The sequence below is a fragment of the Haematobia irritans genome, chromosome 3, assembly GCF_050003625.1.
Source record: "Haematobia irritans isolate KBUSLIRL chromosome 3, ASM5000362v1, whole genome shotgun sequence".
NCBI lineage: Eukaryota > Metazoa > Arthropoda > Insecta > Diptera > Muscidae > Haematobia > Haematobia irritans.
In genome coordinates, this window is record NC_134399.1 from 211608358 (window position 1) to 211635329 (window position 26972).

At 29.3% G+C, this 26972-nt stretch overlaps 2 protein-coding genes and 3 long non-coding RNA genes across 6 annotated transcripts; 2 read left to right on the top strand and 3 right to left on the bottom strand.

Moving 5' to 3' along the window:
• Positions 1-12000: 12000 nt before the first annotated feature.
• Positions 12001-19584, bottom strand: inc (BTB/POZ domain-containing protein inc). Its single transcript, XM_075302633.1, has 5 exons — positions 19329-19584; positions 16736-16921; positions 16507-16572; positions 13866-14059; positions 12001-12979 (listed from the first exon to the last, which is right to left on the bottom strand). The coding sequence occupies exons 1-5, from the start codon at positions 19512-19514 to the stop codon at positions 12967-12969; spliced, it is 645 nt and encodes a 214-aa protein (XP_075158748.1). The 5' UTR covers positions 19515-19584; the 3' UTR covers positions 12001-12966.
• A 348-nt stretch (positions 19585-19932) lies between these two features.
• LOC142231958 (uncharacterized) lies at positions 19933-21625 on the top strand. The gene is made up of 4 exons (XR_012720974.1): positions 19933-20240; positions 20306-20668; positions 20733-21064; positions 21129-21625. It is a non-coding gene; the product is annotated as an uncharacterized LOC142231958 (long non-coding RNA).
• A 560-nt stretch (positions 21626-22185) lies between these two features.
• Positions 22186-23655, bottom strand: Pcmt (Protein-L-isoaspartate (D-aspartate) O-methyltransferase). 2 transcript variants are annotated; one of them, XR_012720973.1, is made up of 6 exons: positions 23496-23655; positions 23300-23436; positions 22995-23235; positions 22776-22939; positions 22498-22706; positions 22186-22377 (listed from the first exon to the last, which is right to left on the bottom strand). XR_012720973.1 is itself a non-coding variant. In XM_075302632.1 (5 exons), exons 1-5 carry the CDS (start codon positions 23548-23550, stop codon positions 22620-22622), a joined length of 684 nt encoding a protein of 227 aa, XP_075158747.1. In that variant the 5' UTR covers positions 23551-23655; the 3' UTR covers positions 22458-22619. The 2 variants fall into 2 exon arrangements, 1 of the variants encoding a protein (XP_075158747.1); XM_075302632.1 differs by lacking the exon at positions 22186-22377 and having other exon boundaries at positions 22458-22706.
• A 588-nt stretch (positions 23656-24243) lies between these two features.
• LOC142229582 (uncharacterized) lies at positions 24244-25551 on the bottom strand. Its single transcript, XR_012720434.1, has 3 exons — positions 25237-25551; positions 24808-25171; positions 24244-24743 (listed from the first exon to the last, which is right to left on the bottom strand). It is a non-coding gene; the product is annotated as an uncharacterized LOC142229582 (long non-coding RNA).
• An 868-nt stretch (positions 25552-26419) lies between these two features.
• Positions 26420-26929, top strand: LOC142231846 (uncharacterized). Its single transcript, XR_012720938.1, has 2 exons — positions 26420-26658; positions 26716-26929. It is a non-coding gene; the product is annotated as an uncharacterized LOC142231846 (long non-coding RNA).
• The last annotated feature ends 43 nt before the right edge of the window (positions 26930-26972 follow it).

The window sequence follows — 26972 nt, forward strand, 5'->3', positions numbered from 1 at the left end:
TTTACGTTTTTTAATAATAAAAAAATCAAAGAAATCTAGTCAGATTTAAATAACGATGTTTTCATTTAAAATTGTTGGATTTTCTGGCCAAATATCAAAATCGGTATACTGGGAAAAATTGTCATTGGATGTAGCCTTCCAAAACAAATAGCACTATATTCGGATCAACAACAAATGTAATATCTAGCTCTATAGCGACAGAATACATGATCCTTGTCCGAAAAATAGTGTTATTTAATCCAGTTGGCGTTTTAGAACTTGAAAAAAATTCTTGCAGACGTTACAGCACAGGCATGGCAATGAATTGCCTTCCGGGATACCGCTGGAAAAATTAATCCTTATTCTAAAATATGAATTATTGTAAACTAAAAAATACTTAATTTGATCGATATGGGTAGCTATCATGATTTGATTGTTTCGATATCTAAACATCAAAACAAGAAAGCGGCCCCACGTTGGGCGCCAAAATGTAACAACCCCTCTATTTAAGCGCATTTGGTACTTGGTGGTGTTTTGCTACGGCCTAGCTCGCCGGATGGGGGGATTCTTTTCGCTTTTAAAGGTTGTACATTTAAATTATTTTGTGTACCAATTTGTTTTCCTGGACCAGAGCTGGGAGATCACAATTTGTATAATATAGCAATTACGATGGTACAGCCCTGATATTATTTGGGTAAGCTCTCTCATTGAGTGACATTGTATACTTGTCTCTCTCAACCAGATGGCACAGGGATGGGAAGTCATATTTCACATGTGGGTTATTTTGTTTCGAGTGAGAAATTCCGATTTATGATTTTTGCCAATAGTTTGATTATTTAAATCTGGACTAATCTACATCTAACATGGGAGAGATTAGATGAAATTTTCCTCCCAGGCAACCCACCCCATATGACATTCTTTTGTCATCCATGGTATTTTTTTTATGCCTTTTTTAAAAAAATACCCCAAAATTATAATGACCTTTTTTTACATTAAATCGCCGTTACGAAATTTAGCCTTTTTGAAAGTTTAACACATATTAAATTATTTTTAACAGTTAATCACATTATTTATTTAACTTAAATTAAAATTTTTTTTGGTATATATAAAGATTTTAATTTTAATAATTGTATCAATAAGGAAAATTTTCAACAATCTTGTTTAAGAATAATATTTGAAAAATAAGTCGATAACAAATCTTATAAAATTAGTTCTTTTTCTCATGTGGAATTATATAGTAGCATCTGTGATATTTTATTTGTTTAATCTATATATATATACTTCTTTTAAGTTTATTTAATATGCTTACTTTTTTTTATATATATATTTTTTTTTTGCATGTATATTTATTTATTTTATTAATAATATTTTATTACTATTTTATTTTAAATATATAAATGTATTTTTTTATTTATTTATTTATTTAATGTTATTTATTAGCATGTTTTTTTATTATTTATATATATTTTTAGTATTTATTTTATATATTTATTTATTTGATCGATAATGCAGTTTTATTTGATTTTTATTTAGTGTGTATATATTTTAATTTTATTTATTGTATATATATTTATTAGTCGAATTTAATAATTTATTTAATATTTATATTTTTTTTATACTTATCAATTTATTTTGTTTATACATTTTTAAATGATTAATTTATACTTCTTAATATTTTTTTATTAACTTATACAACAAGAATTCATATATATATTTCACGCAAATTTTTAACAATATTTTTACTTACAATAAATGTTTATATTTTTTTATAATTTTAATATATACATATCAATGATTTTTTTTTGTAGATTCAAGAGATTACTAACAAAATAATTCTATTGAAAAAATGATCTGATTATTATTAACAATTTGTGAATAATAATGAATTTTTGTAAAAAAAGAAATATTTTAAAGTTTTTTTTTTTTTTTAGGAAATTGTTGATAATATGGGAAATAACAAAAAAAAAAAAAACCATCAATATGTATAAATCAATTTACTTAAAATAATTCATTTACATATACAAATTACAACAATAACAAATAGTTTTAGAAGAAATAACAGGGAATTTTTTTATGATTTTTATAATATTATTTTTAACAATTTTAAATTATATTTTCTCAATTTTGTATAAATTATGTATTCACATATGTATGTACGTAAATTTTTGTGTATATATTGTGATAAAAACCGTGATCTTGTTTTGTTTTTTATGTATCTTAGAAAATTTAAGCCAGTAATTTTAGTTATTGTAGAATTTTTTTATATGTGAGAATATTAATATTAGTGGGTGGTTAATGTTAATAAGGGGTGAGGAATAACTCTTGTTAGGTTAATCGCACGTGGTGAATGTTAAATTTCAATATATATATTTCTTAGTTCTTTTCAATCATAAATTTGTCACATTTCTACTATTTTTCCATTACCTTGACATTTTCCATTTATGTAGGTGTTGGCAACAATGTTGATCTTTATAAAACTCAACTCTCTCAATTCTCCCCGTGAAAGTTCACTCAACTTCCCCTCATGCAAGCTCACCACGTGGAGCTTTCACCTAACCTTATCGTGGTTACTAAGATGGAGTGTAGATGGCCCACGTGTCCAACATGTCTTCACACCTATAGATTTTATTCTAGGTGAAGATGGCTCTGGCGCTCCTCACCCTAGCAGAAAACACAATTTCCATTAGAATTTGTCACAGGAAAAAAAATTGCGTTTATATAAGAAAATAGCCAACATTAAAATATATCTTCAACTTTTCGTGATACTAAGGTGCAATATCACTATTTAAATATATATTTTAATTTAAATATATATTTAATTTAATTATTGCGTTTCCTTAGTATATTATTTGCCTTTTTAACCATATTATTCTTTAATGTTTAGGTTTTTTCCTCAAAAATAAATTCTCTTTTTGTCTTGTTCATTATGTTCCTTCCTTACCCTTTTTCCTTGTTTTTAAATGTATGTTCACTTGTACTCTTTGTTCACTATTCTCTTGTCAAAGATTTAAAAAAAATCACTTTTGACACCATTCACACAAATTGTTAACTTGGATGTATGCTCACACTCTGGCTTCAAAAATGTGAAAGAAAGCCTAGCTCAATAAGTCCAGAAATTGTCAGGCTATAATTCCCACGTCGGTCACGTCCTAACGTCGTTTCATAGGTCCTAACGCCGTTCACACATACGCCATCCAATAGGTCGAGACGTATCCCACTTGTTAGCCACAACATAAATGACAGTTCAACTAATTAATGTGTCTATTTTTGAATTCCATTTCCTGATAAAGTTTTAAGTTCTCTACATTGTAAATGTGAACTCAAAAGCGAAATACCAAATTATTTTGTACGTAGAAAAGGTACAAATTACTACTATGCAGTGGCAACACCGTCGGCAAAAGGGAGGTGAATTCGGCTATCATTCTACTTTGAATGTCAACCAAAATAATATTGGAGAAGAAGACAAAAATTCATTTATTTACATTTCTCAAACATACAATCGTCACACTAAATGAGCAAAAAGAGTCATAAAATTATACATAGTTGTTGCAAATTTTATTATAACTTGATGGGGAATAGCCCAAAGCAAATTTTCGTAAAGTTTGTTTTCTTTAAAGTGGATTAATTCAGAAAAGTAATCTTGAAAAAATGGCGATTTTAGCGACTAAAGCTAAGTACTATGTTCAGTTTTTAAGCTGAAACCCAACTTATTTTCACGGTTACTTTTTTAATTTAATTAAATTATAAATACAAAATAGATCACAATTAATTCCTTAGATCTTTTCCATTCATTATTTCGCAAGACTTTTTATAAATATAATCGTTTTCATATAGATTTTAGTACTTTTAATTTAGTGTTTTGGCCAAAAATACGAACATAGTACTCACCTTAAACTCGAACTTAATACCCACCTTATGTTGAAATGAAACCCGTAAATCATTTAATACAATAACTTCTACATTTATTAAATGTGTGAAATAAATTGAATTCCATCGAAGTATTGGAAGTTGAGTTGAAGTGTTGCACAGTATTTATTTTCGTTTATTTTTCCTCTTTGGCCTTATACACGCGGATAAAACATAACAATCTGTAATGAAAAGAAGTAAAAAAAAAGCAATTACTAACTACACTAGTTTAAATAGGGTAGGTTCTATGTTCGGTTTTCGAGTTGAAAACCACTTTATTTTCGCGATTACTTTTCCTTAAATAATCAAAATTATAAATGAAAACAAACTTATTCCTGTAAAGTCTTGCCGATATCTAGAGGAACAAGAAACTACGCATCAATTGAGTTAATTTGTTTGCTTTATATTGAACTGTTTTAATAAAGTAACCACGAAGATTTCAACGCGAAAAGCGAACATAGATGTTAAAATTTTTTTTATGAAACAGTTTTTGAGATATCCTTATATTTTTATTTTCTTTTTTGATCTTTTTGAAGTAGCAAAATCATTTCTCGAGAAAAAATGTACGATTATATCGAACAAATATGGATCTGTGAAAAGTTACGTTGTTCAAAATTTATTTAAAAAGGGGCACATTTTCAAAAAATATGCTTATAACTTTGAAATTTTTCTTCTATTCTTACGTTAAAGTATCACCTTTACGAGCATAAAGAGACATTATTTCAACGGTTGACACTTTTCCATCGGCACAGAATCACTGTCAAACATGATGAAAATGTGCTCAATTTTTATCGATATATTTAGAACCACTTAACTTATTACAGATCCAACGATATATGCGGACATTTCCAGCTTGAGATATGATTCTATGATTCTCTATTTTCGAGCTCAGGAGATGAAAATACATAATAAAATCACCTCTCATCAAATATACATGACAAAAATTTTATTTTGTAAACAATTTTTATTTATAGGTATTGTATTGAACGATGTCATCAAAGTTGACTAATAAAATAGGTACTTTTACCAAAAAATCGAATTGATTAAAACTAAAAGCATACATTATTATCTTAAGGCCCTATTTAGTTGGCATTATTTCGCTAAAATAGTAAGGTTGTAATGTTAACCTGGTTTTAATACTCACATTTTAGGTGAACTTTGCCAATTGTGATACATTCGGGTACAGTTAAGGTTAGCTATAGTGGCAGCCCATTATATCAGGCCCACTTTGACTATTCAGTCCCTTATGATACAGCAGTTTTGAACTTCTCTCTTTGTCGCTGAGTGCCACCGATTCCATGTAGGAAGCTTAAAAACAAGGAATCTCCTTTTTATAGCCTAGCCTGAACATTATTTCCCATTGCGATGAAAATTTTAGTTGCTTTGAAACACTCAGAAATGTCACCAGCATTCCAGAGGGAGTTATCCACCAATCCGCAGTTGCAAAACTTTATAGTGTTTAGTCGAAACTAGGATTGAATCCATAACCGTTTGTATGCAAAGCGGGCTTGAAACATTGTACGACGGTTGCTCCCATATATCAATGTGTAATAGTAATTTTCCAATCTAAAAATTATTAAAACAAATTATTAAAAACAAATGGACTTTAAAAGGAATAGGCTTAAATCTACTTTAGTACAAGTGGTCCGATTAGTCCAATTTTTTGCGGAAAGACCTACGGGCCCCTAAAGTTTTCCTATCCTCTTTGGGTTCCAATTAGCCCACTTTGGACTCAGTCCATAGGAGAAAGTTTCAAACCCCGGCTGAAGGCCGGCTACCTTTGGGTTCGCGTTAGCCCACTTTGTGCCCTGTCCATTGGAGAAAGTCTCAAACACAGGCCGAAGGCCGGCTACTTATCCTCTTTGGGTTCGCGTTAGCCCACTTTGGACCCTGTCCATAGGAGAAAGTGGGAAAATCTGGCCGAAGGCCGGCCACCTATATCCAATTTTTAAGGGTCGGTATCTCGAAAACTACGCTCTTCCGACAAAATGCTTACTTAATATTTTCTGCTTAAAATGTACTATTTTTAACAAATACGCAAAAAAACGGGATTTTATTCATTTCATGAAAAATTGCTGTCAGAATTAAGAAAAATATAAAGGAAAATAACATACCGATTTTCAGATGTCGATATCTCGAAAACTAGGCTTTCCGCCAAATTGTTTACTTTACATATTCGATTTGAAATCCCTTCTCCAAAACTCAAAAAAAAAATTGTTTATTTTTAACAACTTGTGCTAAAGTAGATTTGTTCCAAGGAATACAATATTATACAATACAATATTTACCAAACAACACAAAATAATTCTTCTATTTTCCCGGCTTGTCATTACTTTGCAATTCACTTATTTTCTACATTTCTATTATTGTAATCAATATATCCTTTTTGATAAAAAGTATAAAGTGCTTGTACGGAGACTTTTTGATAAAGTGTACGTGATAGGTAATGATATTCACCTTTGGAAAAGAACTTAAATTTTTTAGAATATAAGCTATTTGATCCACATTCTACTTTTTCGAGCCTTATTTTGAACTTCTCTTGTCTTTTGTCGAACTGAAACATGCCATTTTGAAAAAATATTTTAGAAAATTTTACACTCATCAACGTAAAAGTGAATCTAACTATTCAAATGCACGTAAATATTCGTTGCTATAGTTTTCATTTCATTTATTTCAGTCTATGGGTATATAAAAATCATTACAGACTATGGTCTACATAATAATTTTCTAATTCATTTAGAAAATTACGCAATAGAATCGAATAATCTAAATCTGTACTACAAATTCGATTGAATTCTATCAAAGCTCTTTCCACTGGATCATTATTAGAATATTTACTTCAGTGTATAGCTATATAAAAATTTTTATGTTGACGTAGCACACAAGATGGTACATTAAAGTTTAAACTGCCCAATAAATTATTACAATCCACAATGTTATTAATTATTTTAAAGATAAATACTTGAGATAAGTAAAGTCTTCTATTCTCAAGAGTTTTTAGAAATATCAATCTACATCTATCAATATACGAAGGTTCAGGAGAACTAAAATTAATTGACCGCAACATAAATTTCAAAGCCTTTTTTTGAACACGCTCTATTCTATTTGTGTACTTTTCATAAAAAGGATTCCAAATGAAGCTAGCATATTCAAGTTTGTCGTAAAAATATTTTTTTTTAGTTTTGAATAAAACAACAAAAAAATAATTATATTTTGCTATTCAAACAAATCAGCTTTACATGTTTCAAATAAAACAAATAACAAATAAAAACAGTTTTTTCATTAGTTTCTATATTTTTTAATGAAATAAAACTGCAAAAAACAACACTATTTTATTTTTTTAGAAAAGGGATTTTTTTATTAAACTTAAAATTTGTTTAAATTGTGGTATATATTTTTACAAGCACTTATACATTTTTAGTATTAACTTTGTTTTCTTTTTTCAGTTACATTCTACATATTACATTTATATTAGACGATGTTAAAAAATGTTCGACTTTCATTGAAATTCACATTAAAGTAGCCATAATTATTTTATATATATTAATAATAGGTTTTTGTATTTCTAAATTTTATAGTTTCAGTTAATAGTGTCAAAAATGTTGATTAATTTTACTTTTTACTCAATTGTTTAAAATGTATCATGGGTTTGTGTATAGATACATGAACATTGTTCAACAAAAAAAAATTGGAAAAAAACGAAACTATCCAATCGAGATAGTTATCAACCAATAAATGCGTTTTAACTGCATCCTTAGACTTTTTAATCAAAGCTAACGATTTATTGTTACTGTTTTTTTTTCAGTTAATATTGTGCAAACAAAAATTGTACTAATCAGTTTTTTTTAGAATTTTTAAAAATTACAACAAAACTCGCATGGTTAAAAAATTGAACACTTTCTTTGTCCTCTATAAGCTAATTGTTGTTATATATATTTATGTATGTTGTTTTGTTGTCTTGATTTTTCTATTATTTGAGATATTAAGTATTTTTGTATTGCATTGAAAAATGTTCTAGTGTGTTTAATAGAAGTTAAAGCAAATTATGCATACAATTTATATTTGTATATATCAATAATAGACAATTGAAATCAGTCATAAATACTTTCCTATATGATATTCTTTCTAATGGAACTAATGAAACATTATTATATTGAATTTGTTCCAGTTAAAATAAAGGAAAATCATCAGAATACAAAAAAAATATATTGTTGAGTTCAATCACGAATATAAGTGATCCATTTTTATGTGATTAATTTTAAGAATTCTAAAAAATATATCAACAATATTTTTTCTTTGAATCAAATTATTGGGTATTAACAATTTTATACAGATTTTATGAAATGGAATAATTTTAACTTCAAATAAGACCAATTTTGTTCTTTGCAGAACAGGTTTACATCGATGTATAATTTTTATTTATTCATTAAATGTCCGTCAAATCCAATACTGCCGTTCTGAACTGTGGACAAATGCTTCATTTTTAAGACAGAAAATTTTCCTCCTCAGAAAGGAAATTTTAGAACTATAACGATTTCTTTCTTGTTTAAGTTGCTTCTTTGAAGGCAAAAGTCTTTGTTGCAACATTCGTCTCCAACAACATTCATTATCCGCAAAAGAAACGTCTTCAATTAACAACAAAAGCGCCAGATAATGGCACTTTCGAAAACATCTTTGTTCTGCAAACGCCAACATTTTGTACTCTGGGAGAAGAAGTTGGAAATGTTGACGGGAAATAATTAGAATTTTGCATAGTTTATTTTAAATTTATTTCACCATGTAAAGAAATATGTTTGTCGGCTTTAAATACTTCTCATGGGGCAGTGTCTGTTCTGTGTGATGCCGTCTTCTTATTCTATAATGCAAATTTCGGCGGTATTGTCTCAATGCATATTGGATAAAATGGCAATAAAACATTTTATTATCCATCATGGTCAAAAACTTGATATTTTGTTATAAATCACACATTTGCTTTCTTATTTCTGTATTTACAGATTCCACAAATCGTTAAAAATCGCGTGTTTTTAGAAAAATCGTATATTTAATTACCATTTTAATATAGCTCAGTTTAGTTTTAGCTGCCAGTTGACGAAATGTAAATTGAAAATAGTTTTTTTGCAGTTAGATTTTCACTAAACCTTATTTAGCAGTTAAGTCCTAGACTAACGTGCGACTATATAGACAGGATTATATGCATATCCGTGGTACGGTTTAAAAATTGGCTAAGTAACCTTGTTTTAACGGGGCTTTCAGAAAATGGGAGTAAGATAAAAGTGTTTGTTGAAACATTTTCTGCAAACAAAAAATTTTAACACTTCAGGCCGGTATGCACCTCTAGCGAAAAATTTCATTCCCATAAGAAATGCATTGCTATTTATGCTAACGAAATTTTCGGTAGCGTTCAATTTCGTAAGCTGGTACGCACCTCTAATGAAAATATAATATGTATTGTATTAGTAGTTCTATTGTAATTTATCTTGCATCGGCCTTACGGCTTTAAATTACAAAATTGAGCAAATAAATGAAAAAAAAAATGAAAAAAATAACAGGGTTGTCAAAAGCATATTTTGGCAGCAAACATTTAATTTATTACAATCATTGTGTGCGTAAAAGTTTTAAAAGGTCTGTAAATAATAAACAATTTATTTGAGGAATATTTGGAACATATATTAACAATTTTTAAAAGCGATTAGCTGGTTTAAAATTTGTGTACACAGCCCTGTTTTTTTGTTGTAGACTTAAATAGATTTTTGCTACCGAAAATTTCGCTAGAGGTGCATACCGGCCTTTCAAGGAAAATATTATGTTGTCAATTAAAGTACCAAATAATTTAAAAGACAGTAGATATTCCTTCGTAGAAAATAGAGCTCGACCGAAGCATCGGCTTCGGCATTCGGCCAAAAATCGATAATCGGCCACGAATCGGTCTTCGGCGTCAAGAGGCCGATTAACCGAAGCAGAAGCTTTTTGAATAATTTATTTGATATTGAATTGTCCAAATGTTGAATTTGTCTCAGTCAAAACACCCAGTATAACTTAAAACGTAAAAAAATTATAAAAAAAAATCTTGTTTTGTCACTATAATATCAAATGAATTACCTTTTATTGTTGTATTTATGCATTTGTTTAAAAAATATTCTAATATTGATTAGTAGTCCATTGTAATTTACATAAATTGGCCGCAATGTGGCTTCAAATTACATAATGAAAATAAAATAAAGAAAAAAAAAAATAAAATAATAAAAAAACACCAAATTTCTTTTATTACAAATTTGAGGAAAATAATCGGCTTCGGCCAATTATGGCTTTTTTTTGCCGAACATCGGCTTCGGCCAGAAAAACCCGCTTCGGTCGAGCTCTAGTAGAAAAATTCCTTCCTTTTGTAGATTTTTTTAAATCTAAAATAATAATGGCTCATATTGTTTTGTTATTTATACTTGTAACAATTTTCTAAAATCTAATATTTAAAAAAATTGCTATATTTCAGTTTGTGAGTCTAAATTAGAATGGCTTCAAAATTCTTAAAAAAAGCCAAAAAGAACGGTTTGTATTAAGGCTACATATTTGCACAATTTTCATGAAGATTCGTTAGGCTTTAACTAAAAGTAAATATCGTCTTTCCGGTTAACTTTAACTTCAACATTTTCAGTTTTTAAGATTCTAACTGCCCAGCAAAAAAAAAATTGGAAGTTCTTCTAAAAGCACGACTTTAAAAGCCCTTCCAAAAATGTCTTCCCAAAGATAGTCTTTATTTTAACCACAAAGAAAGTTATTGAATTCAAGCTTTTTTCATATTTTTAATGGGTAATTTTAATTCTTTTTTTTCAAATAAGGTAAAAATATAATAAAAATTAATAAAATGGTACAAATTAATCAAATTTTGTCGAAAATAATGTTAAATCCATTTAAGAAAAATTACAACTTTGAGGTCAAACGTTATGGTATGGTCACACTAGGGAAATATTTGACCGAAATGAGTGTCAAACTTTTTTCCAGGAGCATTTTCGAAATATCTGGCTGAATACAGTTTTTGGAGTTCGTGATGTTATGTATCCAATATGAGCTAAAAATTATTGCTGGTTCCGCTGTGGTGACGAATTCGTTTTTGATTTCTGTCAAATATTTGTCTAGAGTGACCATACCCTTAGGATGCATTGAAAATTTCACGAAAATTTTTCCAATTAACCCTTATACTACGTTGGGGTCATTTGATGACCCATGTCGTATTTTTCATCACCGCATTTCTTACTGTTCGAATATAATTAAACATTTCTATCACTCAGTGCATGAATTGGTGATATATGCTGAATTCATGCTGAGTAGTAAGAACTTTTAATTATAATCCAACAGTAAAAAATTCGGTGATGAAAAATACGACCTAATAAAGTCTTAAAGTCTTGAGTTTTAAAAAATATTCAATTAAAAATTTAATTGATTCAAAAATTTTTTTTAATTGAAACAAAAATCAATCACAAAAATTAATAGTATCAATTAATTTTTTAATTGACTTTCAATTAATTTTTAATTGATACTATCATTTCTGTGATTGAAGACATTTCAATTAAAATTCATCAATTAATTTCGTGATTGGATTAAAAAAAAAAATTGTGTGTAGGTAAAATATCACAAAATTTTTAATCCGCATCCAGAACACTGAATTCGTATCACACCTTAAGAAGTGATGCAAATTCAATGCAACAGCTGTTGAAATAGTGGACATCCGTCCAATGACAAGCCCATGTTAAATTCATCGCTTCTGCCCCAATTTTGCACCATCGCCCGATGCAAAAAGAACATTTTCACTACTTTTTTGGTGACGCTTTTTTGCTGGGTGGTATATGGAATATATAGGCGAGATAACATAAACATATGTCCATTGTTTAAAAGTTCGTTCGTTTATCAAATTACAACTGTAATAATTTATCAAAGCCCCTTTTTAATTTTTTTTGAAAATGTTTAAAAATTATATGCCCTTATTTGATGTTTTTATTCTCAACTCTGTGTAGTACATACAACATAATTAGATACTACTCCAAAGAAGAACAAAAATGGAAATCTGATTCCTGTATTTCAAATTCTTATATATAATCTCATAATTATTAAAATTCATTGAAGTAAAATTACGAACATTTATTAAAGAGGATATCAATTATAAAAGTATTAAAAAAAATATATTTTAGTAAATTCTTGAAATATATTTATGGTTAATACAAGTTAATAAAAATATTTTTTTTTTGGATTGGTATCTTAAACGGGATGAAATGGTGTGGGTGGTGGTGTTTAACACTATACATAAATAATCAAATGGTAAATAATATAAATTTCAAAATATCCGCAATTACTAACGAGTGTAGCGAGTATACCCTAGCGATTACTTATTACTTATTATCTATTTAATTATTTTATTCAACTGTTATTATTCAAATCCATAGCTTTTTCTGTAAAACAATGATGGATTTTTTTTTATTTATTTTCTTTTTTAATTGTTTTATACGTAATGTATGTAAGGTAAGTCTTAAATTTGTGTATGTCTGTGTATATGTCTTTATTATAAGATTTCAATAAAAATATGAAACTAATAAAATTTCTATTTATTCGGTTTCCATACGATATTTTATCTTTGCAAATTGAATGCTTTCCAAAAAAAACCGTCATATTAACACAGCAATGGTAATAAAAATCGAGTTTTAATACCGTTTGATGATGGTGCCAATTGTAGATGGATTATACGATACGTTTTGTTTTTGAGGATTTTTTTATGTCGCGTGTTTCTATAACATTTTGGTGTTTGTAGTTTCTTGTTGCTCTTTTCAGAAGGGCAGGGGGTTTTAGTTATGATAAAATCGCAGCAATTTTTCTTGTGATTGAAACTAGTTGCTAGTGTTATATTTGGGATGTATTACAAAACGAAATTTTTGGAAGGGGATCTTTGGAGGTGTTCTTGAGGAAAAAGAAGTGGAGACGTGACGTGGCGTGGCGTGGTGGTAATACAACATAGTAATACATATGTGTGTTGTAGGTGTGTTATTTGCGTCTACTAAGTTGTAGAATTTTGATTTATATTTTCTTTTTTGTTTGCTTTTAAATTCCAAGTCTGCATATGTTTGTTGTAGCATTAAACGAAATAAGAGCATGTAAAGAAAAGAAATGTTTAAGTAAATATAAATTTCTTAATAATAGGGGAAAAAGTAAGCGCTGTTAAGAAAATTAAGTATAATATTCAATAATAAAAAAACAACGGAAAGAACTTACACACATATTAACAGCTGCGGTCAAAACCATTCTAATGCATACACGGGTATGAAAACGTTTTTGATATCGATGTTTAAGATTATATTTTGTGTACAATCTGGTATCAGACTATGGAGATTAGGGATCTAATTATGGGAATTATCGTGTTGTGGTCATACGTTTTAATTTGAAAGAAAAAAATCTGCTGAAAATTTTGACTTTTTATAATTTGATTTCATTACAGAGGCCGAAGAACATGACTTGAAAGGCTGCGACCGCCAATATGTTAATATTTTATTGCGTAAAAAAGTTATGCACCAAGTTGCAAATCTCTATGAGAAAAACGGTAAATTCTTTTCGGCCATCAGGAAGTTAAAGACGCATATTGCTTTATACAGAAGAAGTAATTAAAATTTAAGGGACAGAGATAATTTATGAATTACACATAAAACAAAAATATTTGTTTTATTTTTTAATAACTCTCCATCGAAGAAACACGATATTTAATCGCAAACAAAATCTTAAGAATAGCATTTGAATAGTTTTTACCACATTTAAATTATATGTATGTATATGTTTTTCCGAAACTATTACTGTTATATTTTTAATAAAAAGCTATGTTTCAATGTTATGCATAAAAATATTATAAACGCTAGTACAAAATATTTGAAAACCTTCGGTTTATGTTTTCTTAAAATACATTTAAATGATTATCAGATATGAACATTTACTAATTTTATTAATCTTACATGCGGGAGCCTTTTTGTTGCAATACTTTAGCTCTGTCATTTAGTTCCAATTCTCTGCCTAGGGTTGTGCCACACTCTTTAGAGACTACACAAAGGAATTCATTATTATCAAATGCTCCATAATTTAATTGATATTGTGTGCCAACTGTGATCAATTGTTCAAATCGCCAGCCATCGGAGAGTGTTGAGATCATCTGAATGAAGGAAGAAAATAGTAAATGTTATTAGATACTTATGTATAGAAAACCTAAATCTAAAATTTTGAAAAGCATATATATAAACAATTCTCTTAAAGGACTATCATGGAGAAAAAAGTTAAATAATACACGATCTTCTGCTGGCAGATTTTTGATTGAATGTTTCCAAGGTATCTGAGACAGTATACAGAAAAAATTATCACCAAAATATTTCCTATTAAAAAGTTGATTGAAGTGAAGTAGACAATTAAAAAAATAACTGATAGAATATTTTTTAATCAAATTAAAAATAGTAATTTAAAAAGATGATTTTTAAAATTTCAATTAAAATATAAATTGTCTCAATTAATATTTTAATTATATAAAACAATTAGTTTCAATTAAAAATATAATTGAAAATGTTGTTCGCAAATAATTGGTTTCTGTATGTATATTATTCAATTATTCATTAAATTTTTACTCAAATCCAACTGTAGTTACAATCAGTAAATTCAGTAATATTACAAGAATATTATTTGATGTAAAAGGAAAATTATAAAAGTACAACAAATAATAGATTGTCTCAAGTAAAAATTAATTGACCACCCAAATTAATTCACCAATGTGGTATCACAATGGACTGAATAGTCTAAGTGTGCCTGATACATCGGGCTGCCACCTAACCTTACCTTACCTTTACCTTGACCACCCAAATCTTTTAAAATTGTAATTGGACGGATTTAAAAAATTAGTGTCGAAGAAATCAATTAATTTTTTAATCAAATATATTTTTTATTTCTAATTACTTCTGTGATTAATATTATAATTTTTATGATTGAAGCAATTTCAATTAAAAAAATTTATTGGATCAAATAATTTCGTGATTGAATCCGACTTTTTCTTCTACCAAAAATGGTAGATTTTTTACTGTTTGATAGATTGTCAAAATTTTATTTCTATAGAAAATTTTGTCAAAATTTTATTTCTGTAAAAAGTTTTATCACAATTTTATTTCTATGGAGAATTTTGTCAAAATTTATATTTTATTTCTATAGAAAATTTTGTCAATATTTTATTTCTATAGAAAATGTTGTCAATTTTTTTTATACAAAATTTTATTTCTATAAAAAATGTTGTCAATATTTCTGTAGAAAATTTTGTCAAAATTTTATTTCTATAGAAAATTTTGTCAAAATTTTATTTCTATAGAAAATTTTATCATAATTTTATTTCTATAGAAAATTTTGTCAAAATTTTATTTCTATAGAAGATTTTGTCAAAATTTTATTTCTATAGAAAATTGTGTAAAAACTTTATTTCTATAGAGAATTTTGTCAAAATTTTATTTTTATAGGAAATTTTGTCAAAATTTTATTTCTATAGAAAATTTTGTCAAATTTTTATTTCTGACAAAATTTTCTATGAAATAAATATTTGACAAAATTTTCTATAGGAATAAAATTTTGACAAAATTTTCTATCGGAATAAAATTGTGAAAAAATTCTCTATTGGAATAAAATGTTGACAAAATTTTCTATAGGAATAAAATGTTGACAACTTTTTCTATAGGAATTTGACATTTTTCTAGGAAAAAATCTCGACAAAATTTTCTCTAGGAATAACATTTTTACAAAAATTTCTATAGCAAACAATTTGACAAATTTTCTATAAAAATGAGATTTTGACAAAATTGTTGATAGGATTAAAATTTTTGACAAAATCATATTTTTTGTTTTGATCTCAGCTTTAAAACCATTGCGTTGACTATAAACTACAAGAATAGCTTAACCAACAGAGGAAAAGAATGTTTGTCAAATTTATTTGGGCAAAGCCCTATAGACTGCAAGATGGTTGGATGGACGCACGTTTCGGAATTAACACATTCCTCATCAGCATCCTCTACTTGCAGCAAAACTATCAACTAATTATCAGAATAAATTCAGGCAGTTCACTAAACCCAAAGTGAACCGCACTTGAACCTTCCGAAAAAAGGTTTATGATAGCCGGTCATTGCGGAAAATGAATTTGTACAAACATATCTCTTTTCCTTTGTTGTACAAATTTATTTCGGCAAGGGCCGGCTATCATAAACCTTTTTTCGGAAGGTTCAAGTGCGGTTCACTTTGGGTTTAGTGAACTGCCTGAATTTATTCTGATAATTGGTTGATAGTTTTGCTGCAAGTAGAGGATGCTGATGAGTAATGTGGTAATACCGAAACGTGCGTTCAATACGGTGTCTCCCATATATATCGTATTGTCTAAAAAGTCATTATTCTATTTAAAAAAAGTCATTACTCTTTTTAAAATCCAGGGTCATATACATAGTGGAGATACAGTTTGTTAACTATTTACGAATAATTATAAAGTGTTATTGGATAGCACCATTAGGTTTTCTATGTTTAAATTTGAATAGCAAATACAAATGTTACTTATAATTGAGCATACAAAAATATAGTTCAACGAACCTGTGTCAGTTCTTGCTCTCGGCATTGTAGAACACGATATACACGTTTTTTATCTGACTGTGGTCTCTGCAAAGGAAAAAAGAAACAAAACCAAATAGATCAAAGATGTGATGAAGAATCGATTAAACAAGCAACACACACACACATAACACCATAAGTAAACAAATTTAATGAACAATATATCCATTGTCTGTTTAGCTTGAGTGAAAATATGTACATTATAACATACTTGATCTCTGTGATGAATGCATTCTTTGAGCAATGCTATCAGCTGTGTTACATTATAAAATTCAGCCTCTTCAAGAACTCCCTCCTCAGATACACCGTCTAGTACTAATTTACCATGGCGTAAGTAATTAAGAACCGGTGCAAAATATTTGGGATCTCTGTCTATTAAATAGGCACCAGTTTCATCCTGTAATGGAATGATAGAAAAAAATTTCGGATTAATATATTTGTCATGATATACAGATAGTAATAACCTTTAAAACAACAATAAACACTAACAGCATCAATCTTTACCCGTAAGGTTCTTGCATTTAGTAGGGCATGAATACCTCGACCTAGTATCAAACAGACAAACTGCAAATTCGTATAAACAACGGTACACACATTTCCATGCACACATACATTCATTTGCTGTGCATATATAGGTAGGTATTGCCCCCATAATTTTAAAAATGCCATTCCCATACATTTCCTTCACAAATCTACTCTATTTGAACTATGTTTTTTTTTCGTTAGTCCATTAAGTTTACTAAACAGGTCATGTGTAGGTATATGTTGGTGCAGTTGACATGGGGGTACAAACAAATTAAATCAATAGCAAGAAAAATGTTCATGAAATCTATTAAACCTAAACATGGAAAAAAATATTCCCGAAAATTATACAAGGCATCTTTGACATAGCTATTAATAAAAAGTTTATTATATGAATATGCATTTATAACTTAATCAAGCCCTTCCATGGGATGACAAATGTTTAAGTAAATCATGGTTTAAATTTAAAATTGTGTTTTAAAAATGTCTTTCTATTTTTGTTTTTAGTGTATTGTCACCAAATCCTGAGAATTCAGACTCCGACTTCGAGGGGTTTTCGAGGGTCAAACTTAGCTCTTAGGGGAATTTACGGCGTAGTTTAATTTGCCACAGGACAAGCGGTTTAGCATTTCTAATAAATTAGCCCAAATTCGTTTAAATGTCCTCAGATCACGAGCTAGATTTGACAAAGTCCATATAATAGACTTTTTACACTTAGATACTTAGATGTAGGCGTTTAGATATTTAATACCTCAATCACATTACACTTCCAAAATCCACTTTAACTAGATTTCCTTATAGAAAAGGGAATTTAAAATCCACTTTTAGTAGATTTCGAGCCTAATGTGGATGGGCTATAAGATTTTAAATTTGAAATAAATATTTAAATTTTTATATTTTTTTATTTAATCCATTATATTCGAGCCAATATTGACCATATACGATTATTAGCATTAGAATTTTAATTTAGATTTAAGAACAAGTAAAATATTTCCAATTAAAAAAAGGATTGGAGTGGAAAATTTTATCAATTAATAAATTAATTGAGGCAATTAACTTTTTAATCAAACTCAAAAGAATAATTCTCATCCTGCGATTAATACTTAACAGGACGATAGACCATCGCTTAGTAAAATTTTTGTATGGGATCAGCTGTTTTATCAACACGAGAAATAATAACAAGACATTGAGAAACCGGCCCTAAGTCAATTAAAAAAGCGATGGTATTTTTTTTAATTTTTAACTAAACATTTATTTCAAACAATCCAACTTAAAACACTAAGTCAGCTAGCTAAGAAAGTAATTAACTAACAACTCACGCGCATATTACGAATGGACATAGCTGTCATCTTGCCAATATATTCCAAATGGCAGTTAAGAACCTAACTGCTAAAATTTTTTTCAGTTAAAATAAACCAGAGAGAAGTTAAAAATAATAATTAAGTGGGGCTTAAAATGAAATATATTTTAATAAATGGGGCTTTCAATGTTGTTTCGGTGTGAATGTTAGATATGCGAATCTTCATTTTAATTGCAGACTTGTAAAAATAATGAAAAAGAAATTGGCTATAATACAAGTAGCACCAATTGATAACCAATCTGGTTATCATTGATCTATTTGGCTGCAATCTTCGACAAAAGTAAATGAACTACCCATATTTATGGATAATTCATATACAGATCCATTAATACTATATAAATAATTAATGTTATCTTTAATCAAAACAAAATTTGTCGAATACAAACATCGTACTTGTAGTAGTTAGGCGCTTTTGATTATTGTTTATGGCATTTAGTTAATAATACACAAATCAAATAAAACAAAATGAATCATTTAGCTGGCAAAAAAGAAAAACAAGAGACACCCACTGGAATACATTCTTTTGTATTTGGAAGGCGCACTGTGTTTGTGCATAAACTAAGGCGACGTCATTGCTGTCTATGCAAAGGAGAAAGGAAACATGGAAAATTGATTAGATTACAATTGACAGAACACTGACAGTAAATTAACCATTAAACACTGTTATCACCATTGCCATTAGCCTCATCATCGTTGTCATTGGTGGTTAATAAGAACGGGATGCATAATTACAGTTATCATAAGTAAATTACATTCTGATACACACACCATACATAAATTTGGATTTGGGTGGATGGGTGGGTGGTGGTTTGGTGGCATTTGTGTTAAGACGAGTGAGTGGGTTCTGTTTCTACCTATGACAGCAGCATATTCTGTTTACGATATTCTTGTAGATTTATATTTAGCATCTATTACTACTTACCCGATCTGATATTAAATCACAGTCCTCCTGAATTAACCGTGACAAGAATGAATTGGGATCACGGGATAGTGTTGTTTTTGTTGTAAGAAAATATTGACCACCCACATTTAATTTTACCCACTGGTCAGTGCCCTGTTTTTTCAGAACATTGGGACTTTTTCGTGTATTTATATTAACTGTGGTCATTTTCCCAACACTTTTTCTTCACGAATTTGAGTAAATAAACTACACTATTGGCAATGGCTCGGCTTGTGTTTATTGGTTACTGGTTACACTTGTACTCAAAATCCAATAGTAAATAATCGTTGAAAGAAAACTTTATGGGCCGTTTAGATTGTAAGAAAATTTGTTCAACAACTTTGTTTTGATTTTAGCGCCGTTCAGAACAAAGAATGAAGCCGACACATTTTTGTTCACAGCAGCTGATACTAAATATTTGCCTCCGGCGGTTGACGGCTAAGTCGATTGTCTCTTCGGCGGTGGACAGTTATCGATTATAAACAGCCTGCATTGCATGAGTGCAATTATTAGGTCCCTCTTTACACGCCGTCCACACTATAAGTTTATCCGGACGACAGCCCAATAAACACAGGATGAGCGTTTTTCAAATGCAACACCTCTTCAGTTTGAGGGTAAATATCATTTTCAACATAAATTCAACTTGACTTGAAAAAGCTCATCTTCAATTCATCTTCAAATTGTTTGCGAATTACAACCAATTTGGCAAAATGTTGACGAAAACTTTGAAAATGTGTTGAAGATAATTGGAGAAAACTTTGACAAAACACTACCCTGAAATGCAACGAAAAAACCACATGGTTTTCAATACTACTTTGGACAACAAAGTTCGTGGAAGAAATACAAAAATGTGGAAATTTTTTAATAATCAATTGAAATTGCTTATAATAATTGGTAAGTAAAACTAAAACACGAAATGAAAACTTGAAGGAAGTCACTAAACTCAAATCTCTTTGCAGACAACTAAAATATTTGGATGCTGATTCTTGGACACATTAAGAGGCTGGCCGATGAAAAATGGTAGTGGCTTATCGAGAAGAGAAAGTTTCCATAAATCAAAGTGCAACCAAAAAACTTGGTATTTATGCTTTTCCATATCAACAACTACTGGATGATAATTCGCATCACATCGATAGTTTAATTTATATCGCATCATCGGTTTAATTTGTTATTTTGTGAATTGAAATTGCTGGAAATTTATTCCAATTATCTGGCCATCAAGTTCCTGAAAATTGCCAGTATTTTAATAACAACAATTTTGTAATACCAACGTTCTTGAGGAAATCACGAAGTACCTGGTCAGTTGGAAGAAATACAAATTGGTAAGTCAAAATAAAAAGTGAAATGAAAACATAATGGAAATCACAAAACTCGATTGTTTTGCAGAAAACTAAAATCATTGAATGGTATATTCTTGGAAGATGTTGGCCGATGAAAAACCGATGAAGGAAACAACAAAGAAAAGTTTTCAGAAAACTTACAAAGTGCAACCAACTAAAACAAAGTGCAACAATTCCTATATCAAGAACTTCTGGATGAAAATGTGCATCATCGGTTTAATTTGTTATTTTGTGAATTGAAATTGCTGGAAATTTATTCCAATTATCTGGTCATCAAGTTCCTGAAAATTGCCAGTATTTTAATAACAACAATTTTGTAACACCAACGTTCTTGAGGAAATCACGAAGTACGTGGTCAGTTGGAAGAAATACAAGTTGGTAAGTCAAAATAAAAAGTGAAATGAAAACATAATGGAAATCACAAAACTCGATTGTTTTGCAGAAAACTAAAATCATTGAATGGTATATTCTTGGAAGATGTTGGCCGATGAAAAACCGATGAAGGAAACAACAAAGAAAAGTTTTCAGAAAACTTACAAAGTGCAACCAATTAAAACAAAGTGCAACAATTCCTATATCAAGAACTTCTGGATGAAAATGTGCATTACATCAATTTACATCCCGTCATCAGTTTGATATTTTGTGATTTCCTCTTGCTGGAATCTATTCTAACACACAAGCCAGCAAGTTCCTCGATAGTAAATATTTCAAATTGCCAGCATATTAATGACACCAACATTATGGAGGAAATGGAATTATACATGTAAAAATGTTTAAGATATTTAAAGTTGTATTCATAGTTTTATTTATTAATACGTTTAATAAGATAATTACATTTTGATTGGTATAATATTATTATTTTCATATATTATTAATGTTATTTTTAAGATTATTATATTTGTTAACGAAAAAATAATAAAATTTACAAAATCCCTAGAAGTTTAGTATTGACTTTCAGTTGGAACTAGGATTGACTTTCATACAAATTGTGGTTTGAAAGTATTCGCAACAATGCTAGTTTTTTATTTTTCTCACATTGAAAACTGTTTGAGAAATTATTGAGTAGCGATGCATTTCAATTTGAGGATTACAATTGAGAAATTATTGCTATTGTGTTGAATTTTACTGTTGAGGGTAATGTCTGTTTTTTGTTGAGAACGCGATTTTCTCAACAATTTCTCAACTTGAATATTACCCTAATCCTTTGAAAAAATGTTTGAAAAATTATTGAATTTTAGTATTTTTCAAACGTTTGTGTTTATTGGGAGTGTTCGTGTCGCACATATCCCAAATGTTGGCTACACTATAAGTTATGATCGAAGACATAATCGATATTGCTGCTTGTTTATGGGCCACACTGTAAGATTCATTTCATTTTTCATTTATTTCACTTCATTTATTATTCTCCAAAGTAATATACACAAAGATTCTATTCAAAAACAGACATTCCATCCGGAATAACTTATAGACTGTACGGTGCATTATGCGTAAGTACCATGTTAGCTTTTCGCATTGAAATTTTCGCTGTTACTTTATTAAAAAAGTTCAATATAAAGCAGATAGATTAACTCAATTGATGCGCAATTTCTTGTTCCTCTAGATTTCGGCAAGACTACAGGAATATGTATGTTTTGATTTATAATCAATTGAATAAAATTAATTTAATTGAAATTAAAAGAAAAGCGAAATTTCTGCTTTCCATCTATAAATTTATTTCATGAAAAATGGTATATGGGTATCCTTCGCGTATTACCGTCAAAACAAGTATATGTAGATACTTATGATTTTCAAAATATATTTAAAATATCAAACTAAAATATGTGTAACTAATATTGTAGATTCAATCGTAGGTTCAGCTCAACCAGTTCCAAAATCGATACATAATAATACCAGATAAAAATAATACAACGATAATTTTAAAAGCTTGGAGAAGTCATGAGCGTTTTAAATCCGTCAATGGAACATACATTACTCCCATTAGACGAGTATTATGTATCTTCCCATTCTCATCTTTATCGTACTGCAATATGTTACAAAATTATTGTAGAATCAATACATGTTTATCCATATATTTATTGCATATATTTACCTGCATCATGTATTGCTCACCACCTTCAGGTCCAACTGGTACTATTAGACGTCCACCTTTAGCCAATTGTTCTAACAAAGCAGTGGGTGTTTCTGGTGCTGCAGCTCCAACATGAATTGCATTGAATGGTGCGTTTTCCGGAGAGCCCTTACGCCCGTCACCCTCTTAAAAGAAAGAATCACTGAAAATACTTTAAAGAAACAATAGTTTAAAGCTTACCAAGAATGATTAGTTGCCCAGATTTTAACATTGATTCATCGTCGTTATTAAGATTTGAAATACTTAATTTAACCAATTCTGGTTGATGTTCTATTCCCACTATTCTTGTATTGGCATGATCGCCTTGTGCTTTAATATAACGCCAAAAGCATGCCGTAAGGTAACCAGATCCTGAACCAACATCAAGAACTCTTACTCCAGGTTTCATATGGTCACGCAGGTATTCCAAAGCAAATGCATGCTATGTATTAAACACAATATTACTTTGTATTTATTTTCCACATTGACCATAATTTGTAATTTACCATATGTGGTGCTGATATAGTAACACCATGCCCAATACTCTGAGGTGCATCCATATAAGGATTTCGCGGAGAATAGAACTTTCTATCAGTTGCTGTCATGCTAGCAGCGACAGCCTCTGTCGCAATTACACCATAATCTATTTCGAAATGCCGTATATTATATACTTCTATGAAATATCCGAACAGGATAGTTTACCTTTTAATTGTCGTATAAGATCGGCATTATTAGCTCCTACTGATCGCCAAGCCATAGTCGAGCTAAAAATTGATATTAAAAAAGCTAATCTCAGTAGATACGCCGTTTTCCCTTTGTTTTTAATCAAGCCAAACAAACAACACTACAAAATTTTGTTTTGTAAGAAAAGACTTAGTTACTCTTTCGTAACTGTTTCGTAACGCCTATGCTCTATGTCCATCGTATCGTATGTTGACTAACTAGAGGTGTAGTTGCAAACATGAAAAAACGTTGAACTATTTTGAATTCAATGAAAATTTAACGTGGAATAAACATCTCTTCCCTACGTAATGTGTGCGCCAATTGACATAAAAGTATTATTGGCAAACTCATACTGGTTTCGGTTCGTTCACCAAGATTCTAAATTAAAAGTGGAAAAATATCCCAATAAACACAAACGTTTGAAAAATACTAAAATTCAATAATTTTTCAAACATTTTTTCAAAGGATTAGGGTAATATTCAAGTTGAGAAATTGTTGAGAAAATCGCGTTCTCAACAAAAAACAGACATTACCCTCAACAGTAAAATTCAACACAATAGCAATAATTTCTCAATTGTAATCCTCAAATTGAAATGCACCGCTACTCAATAATTTCTCAAACAGTTTTCAACGTGAGAAAAATAAAAAATTAGCATTGTTGCGAATACTTTCAAACCACAATTTGTATGAAAGTCAATCCAAGTTCTAACTGAAAGTCAATACTAAATTTCTAGGGATTTTGTAAATTTTATTGTTTTTTTCGTTAACAAATATAATAATCTTAAAAATAACATTAATAATATATAAAAATGATAATCAAAATGTAATTATCTTATTAAACGTATTAATAAATAAAACTATGAATACAACTTTAAATATCGTAAACATTTTTACACGTATAATTCCATTTCCTCTATAATGTTGGTGTCAAATAACTATTAATTAATATGCTGGCAATTTGAAATAATTACTATCGAGGAACTTGCTGGCTTGTGTGTTAGAATAGATTCCAGCAAGAGGAAATCACAAAATATCAACCTGATGACGGGATGTAAATTGATGTAATGCACATTTTCATCCAGAAGTTCTTGATATAGGAATTGTTGCACTTTGTTTTAATTGGTTGCACTTTATAAGTTTTCTGAAAACTTTTCTTTGTTGTTTCCTTCATTGGTTTTTCATCGGCCAACATCTTCCAAGAATATACCATCCAATGATTTTAGTTTTCTGCATAACAATCGAGTTTTGTGATTTCCATTATGTTTTCATTTCACTTTTTATTTTGACTTACCAATTTGTATTTCTTCCAACTGACCACGTACTTCGTGATTTCCTCAAGAACGTTGGTGTTACAAAATTGTTGTTATTAAAATACTGGCAATTTTCAGGAACTTGATGACCAGATAATTGGAATAAATTTCCAGCAATTTCAATTCACAAAATAACAAATTAAACCGATGATGCGATGTAAATTAAACTATCGATGTGATGCGAATTATCATCCAGTAGTTGTTGATATGGAAAAGCATAAATACCAAGTTTTTTTGGTTGCACTTTGATTTATGGAAACTTTCTCTTCTCGATAAGCCACTACCATTGTTCATCGGCCAGCCTCTTAATGTGTCCAAGAATCAGCATCCAAATATTTTAGTCTTCTGCAAAGAGATTTGAGTTTAGTGACTTCCTTAAAGTTTTCATTTCGTGTTTTAATTTTACTTACCAATTATTATAAGCAATTTCAATTGATTATTAAAAAATTTCCACATTTTTGTATTTCTTCCACGAACTTTGTTGTCCAAAGTAGTATTAAAAACCATGTGGTTTTTTCGTTGCATTTCAGGGTAGTGTTTTGTCAACGTTTTCTTCAATTATCTACAACACATTTTCAAAGTTTTCGTCAACATTTTGCCAAATTGGTTGTAATTCGCAAACAACTTGAAGATGTATTGAAGATGAGCTTTTTCAAGTCAAGTTGAATTTATGTTGAAAATTATATTTACCCTCAAACTGAAGAGGTGTTGCATTTGAAAAACGCTCATCCTGTGTTTATTGGGATATATGACGACGGTTATGGTTTTATGAAATATTCTCAAAACTGAAATATTAATTCATTTAAAAGCTGTTTCAGGCTCGAAAACCTATTAGCATAATTCGTCTTGAGTCCACGGTTGCCACAGTTGATAGAATTCTACCAAAAATGTTTGGTAGATTTGTAGAATTCTTGACGTTTTGGTGGATTTTGCGAAATATTCCTTTTCACACATATTCAATAAAAAAATCTATAGGAATACAATTTTGACAAAATTTTCTATAGAAATAAATTTTTTTTTTTCATTTCATTTATTTGCTCAATTTTGTAATTTAAAGCCGTAAGGCCGATGCAAGATAAATTACATTTTGACAAAATTTTCTATAAAAATAAAATTTTGACAAATTTTTTGGTGTGATTCATTGTTGGGTTTAATGAACAGCCTGAATTTATTCTGGTAATTGGTTGATAGTGTTGCTGCAAGTGGAGAATGCTGATGAGGAATGTGGTAATTCCGAATCGTGCGTCCATCCAACCATCTTGCAGTCTATAGGGCTTTGCCCAAATAAATTTGACAAACATTCTTTTCCCCTGGTGGTTAAGCTAAACTTGTAATTTAGTCAATGAATGGTTTTAAGCTGAAATAAAAAAAAAAACAATAAAATGACAAAATTTTCTATGAAAATAAAATTTCGATAAAATTTTTTATGGAAATAAAATTTCGACAAAATTTTCTATAGAAATAAAATTTTGACAAAATGTCCTATACAAATACAATTTTTTATAGAAATAATATTATCCCAAAATTTGCAATAGAAATAAAATTTTCTATAGAAATAAAAAAAAGATGGCGCACATGGCCTCGGGTTCTAGGCCCCTTCCAGCATTTCAAAGTTCCATTTCAACCTCATCGTTACCACAGACTCGTAAATGTCACTTCAACCATCATGAAAAGGTACATCAAAAAGTACATGCAAGTAATTTGCCATCCCTACTGTTAAAAAAGCCATTTTTTTGTGAAACGCCAAGCGCAACCAGCTTGTTATATTTTAATTAAATAAAAACGAAAATAAAGTTCTGAAAACATAGATTATACGCTTAAAATTGTGAAAGGTATATTGGTGAACAATTTGGTGATTTTCCAAATGGAATAAAGTGATTGTTTTTCAGATATTTTACAGACACACTGCCTCCATGGAATAAAAACACTGGTTGATAGACGCAGCAACATGTAACTCGCTACTTGTAACTCAACATCATCATTAATGCCAAAAATTATGTTAAATGTAATGTGATAGTGGTATAAATGTTATATTTTTAAGAATTTGTAAATGTTTAATCAAATTAATAAATATCTAAACAAACGTGTTTTACTCGACCACAATGATTCTTTTACAACTATCTTAAAATGCACTTTTTCTGATTGT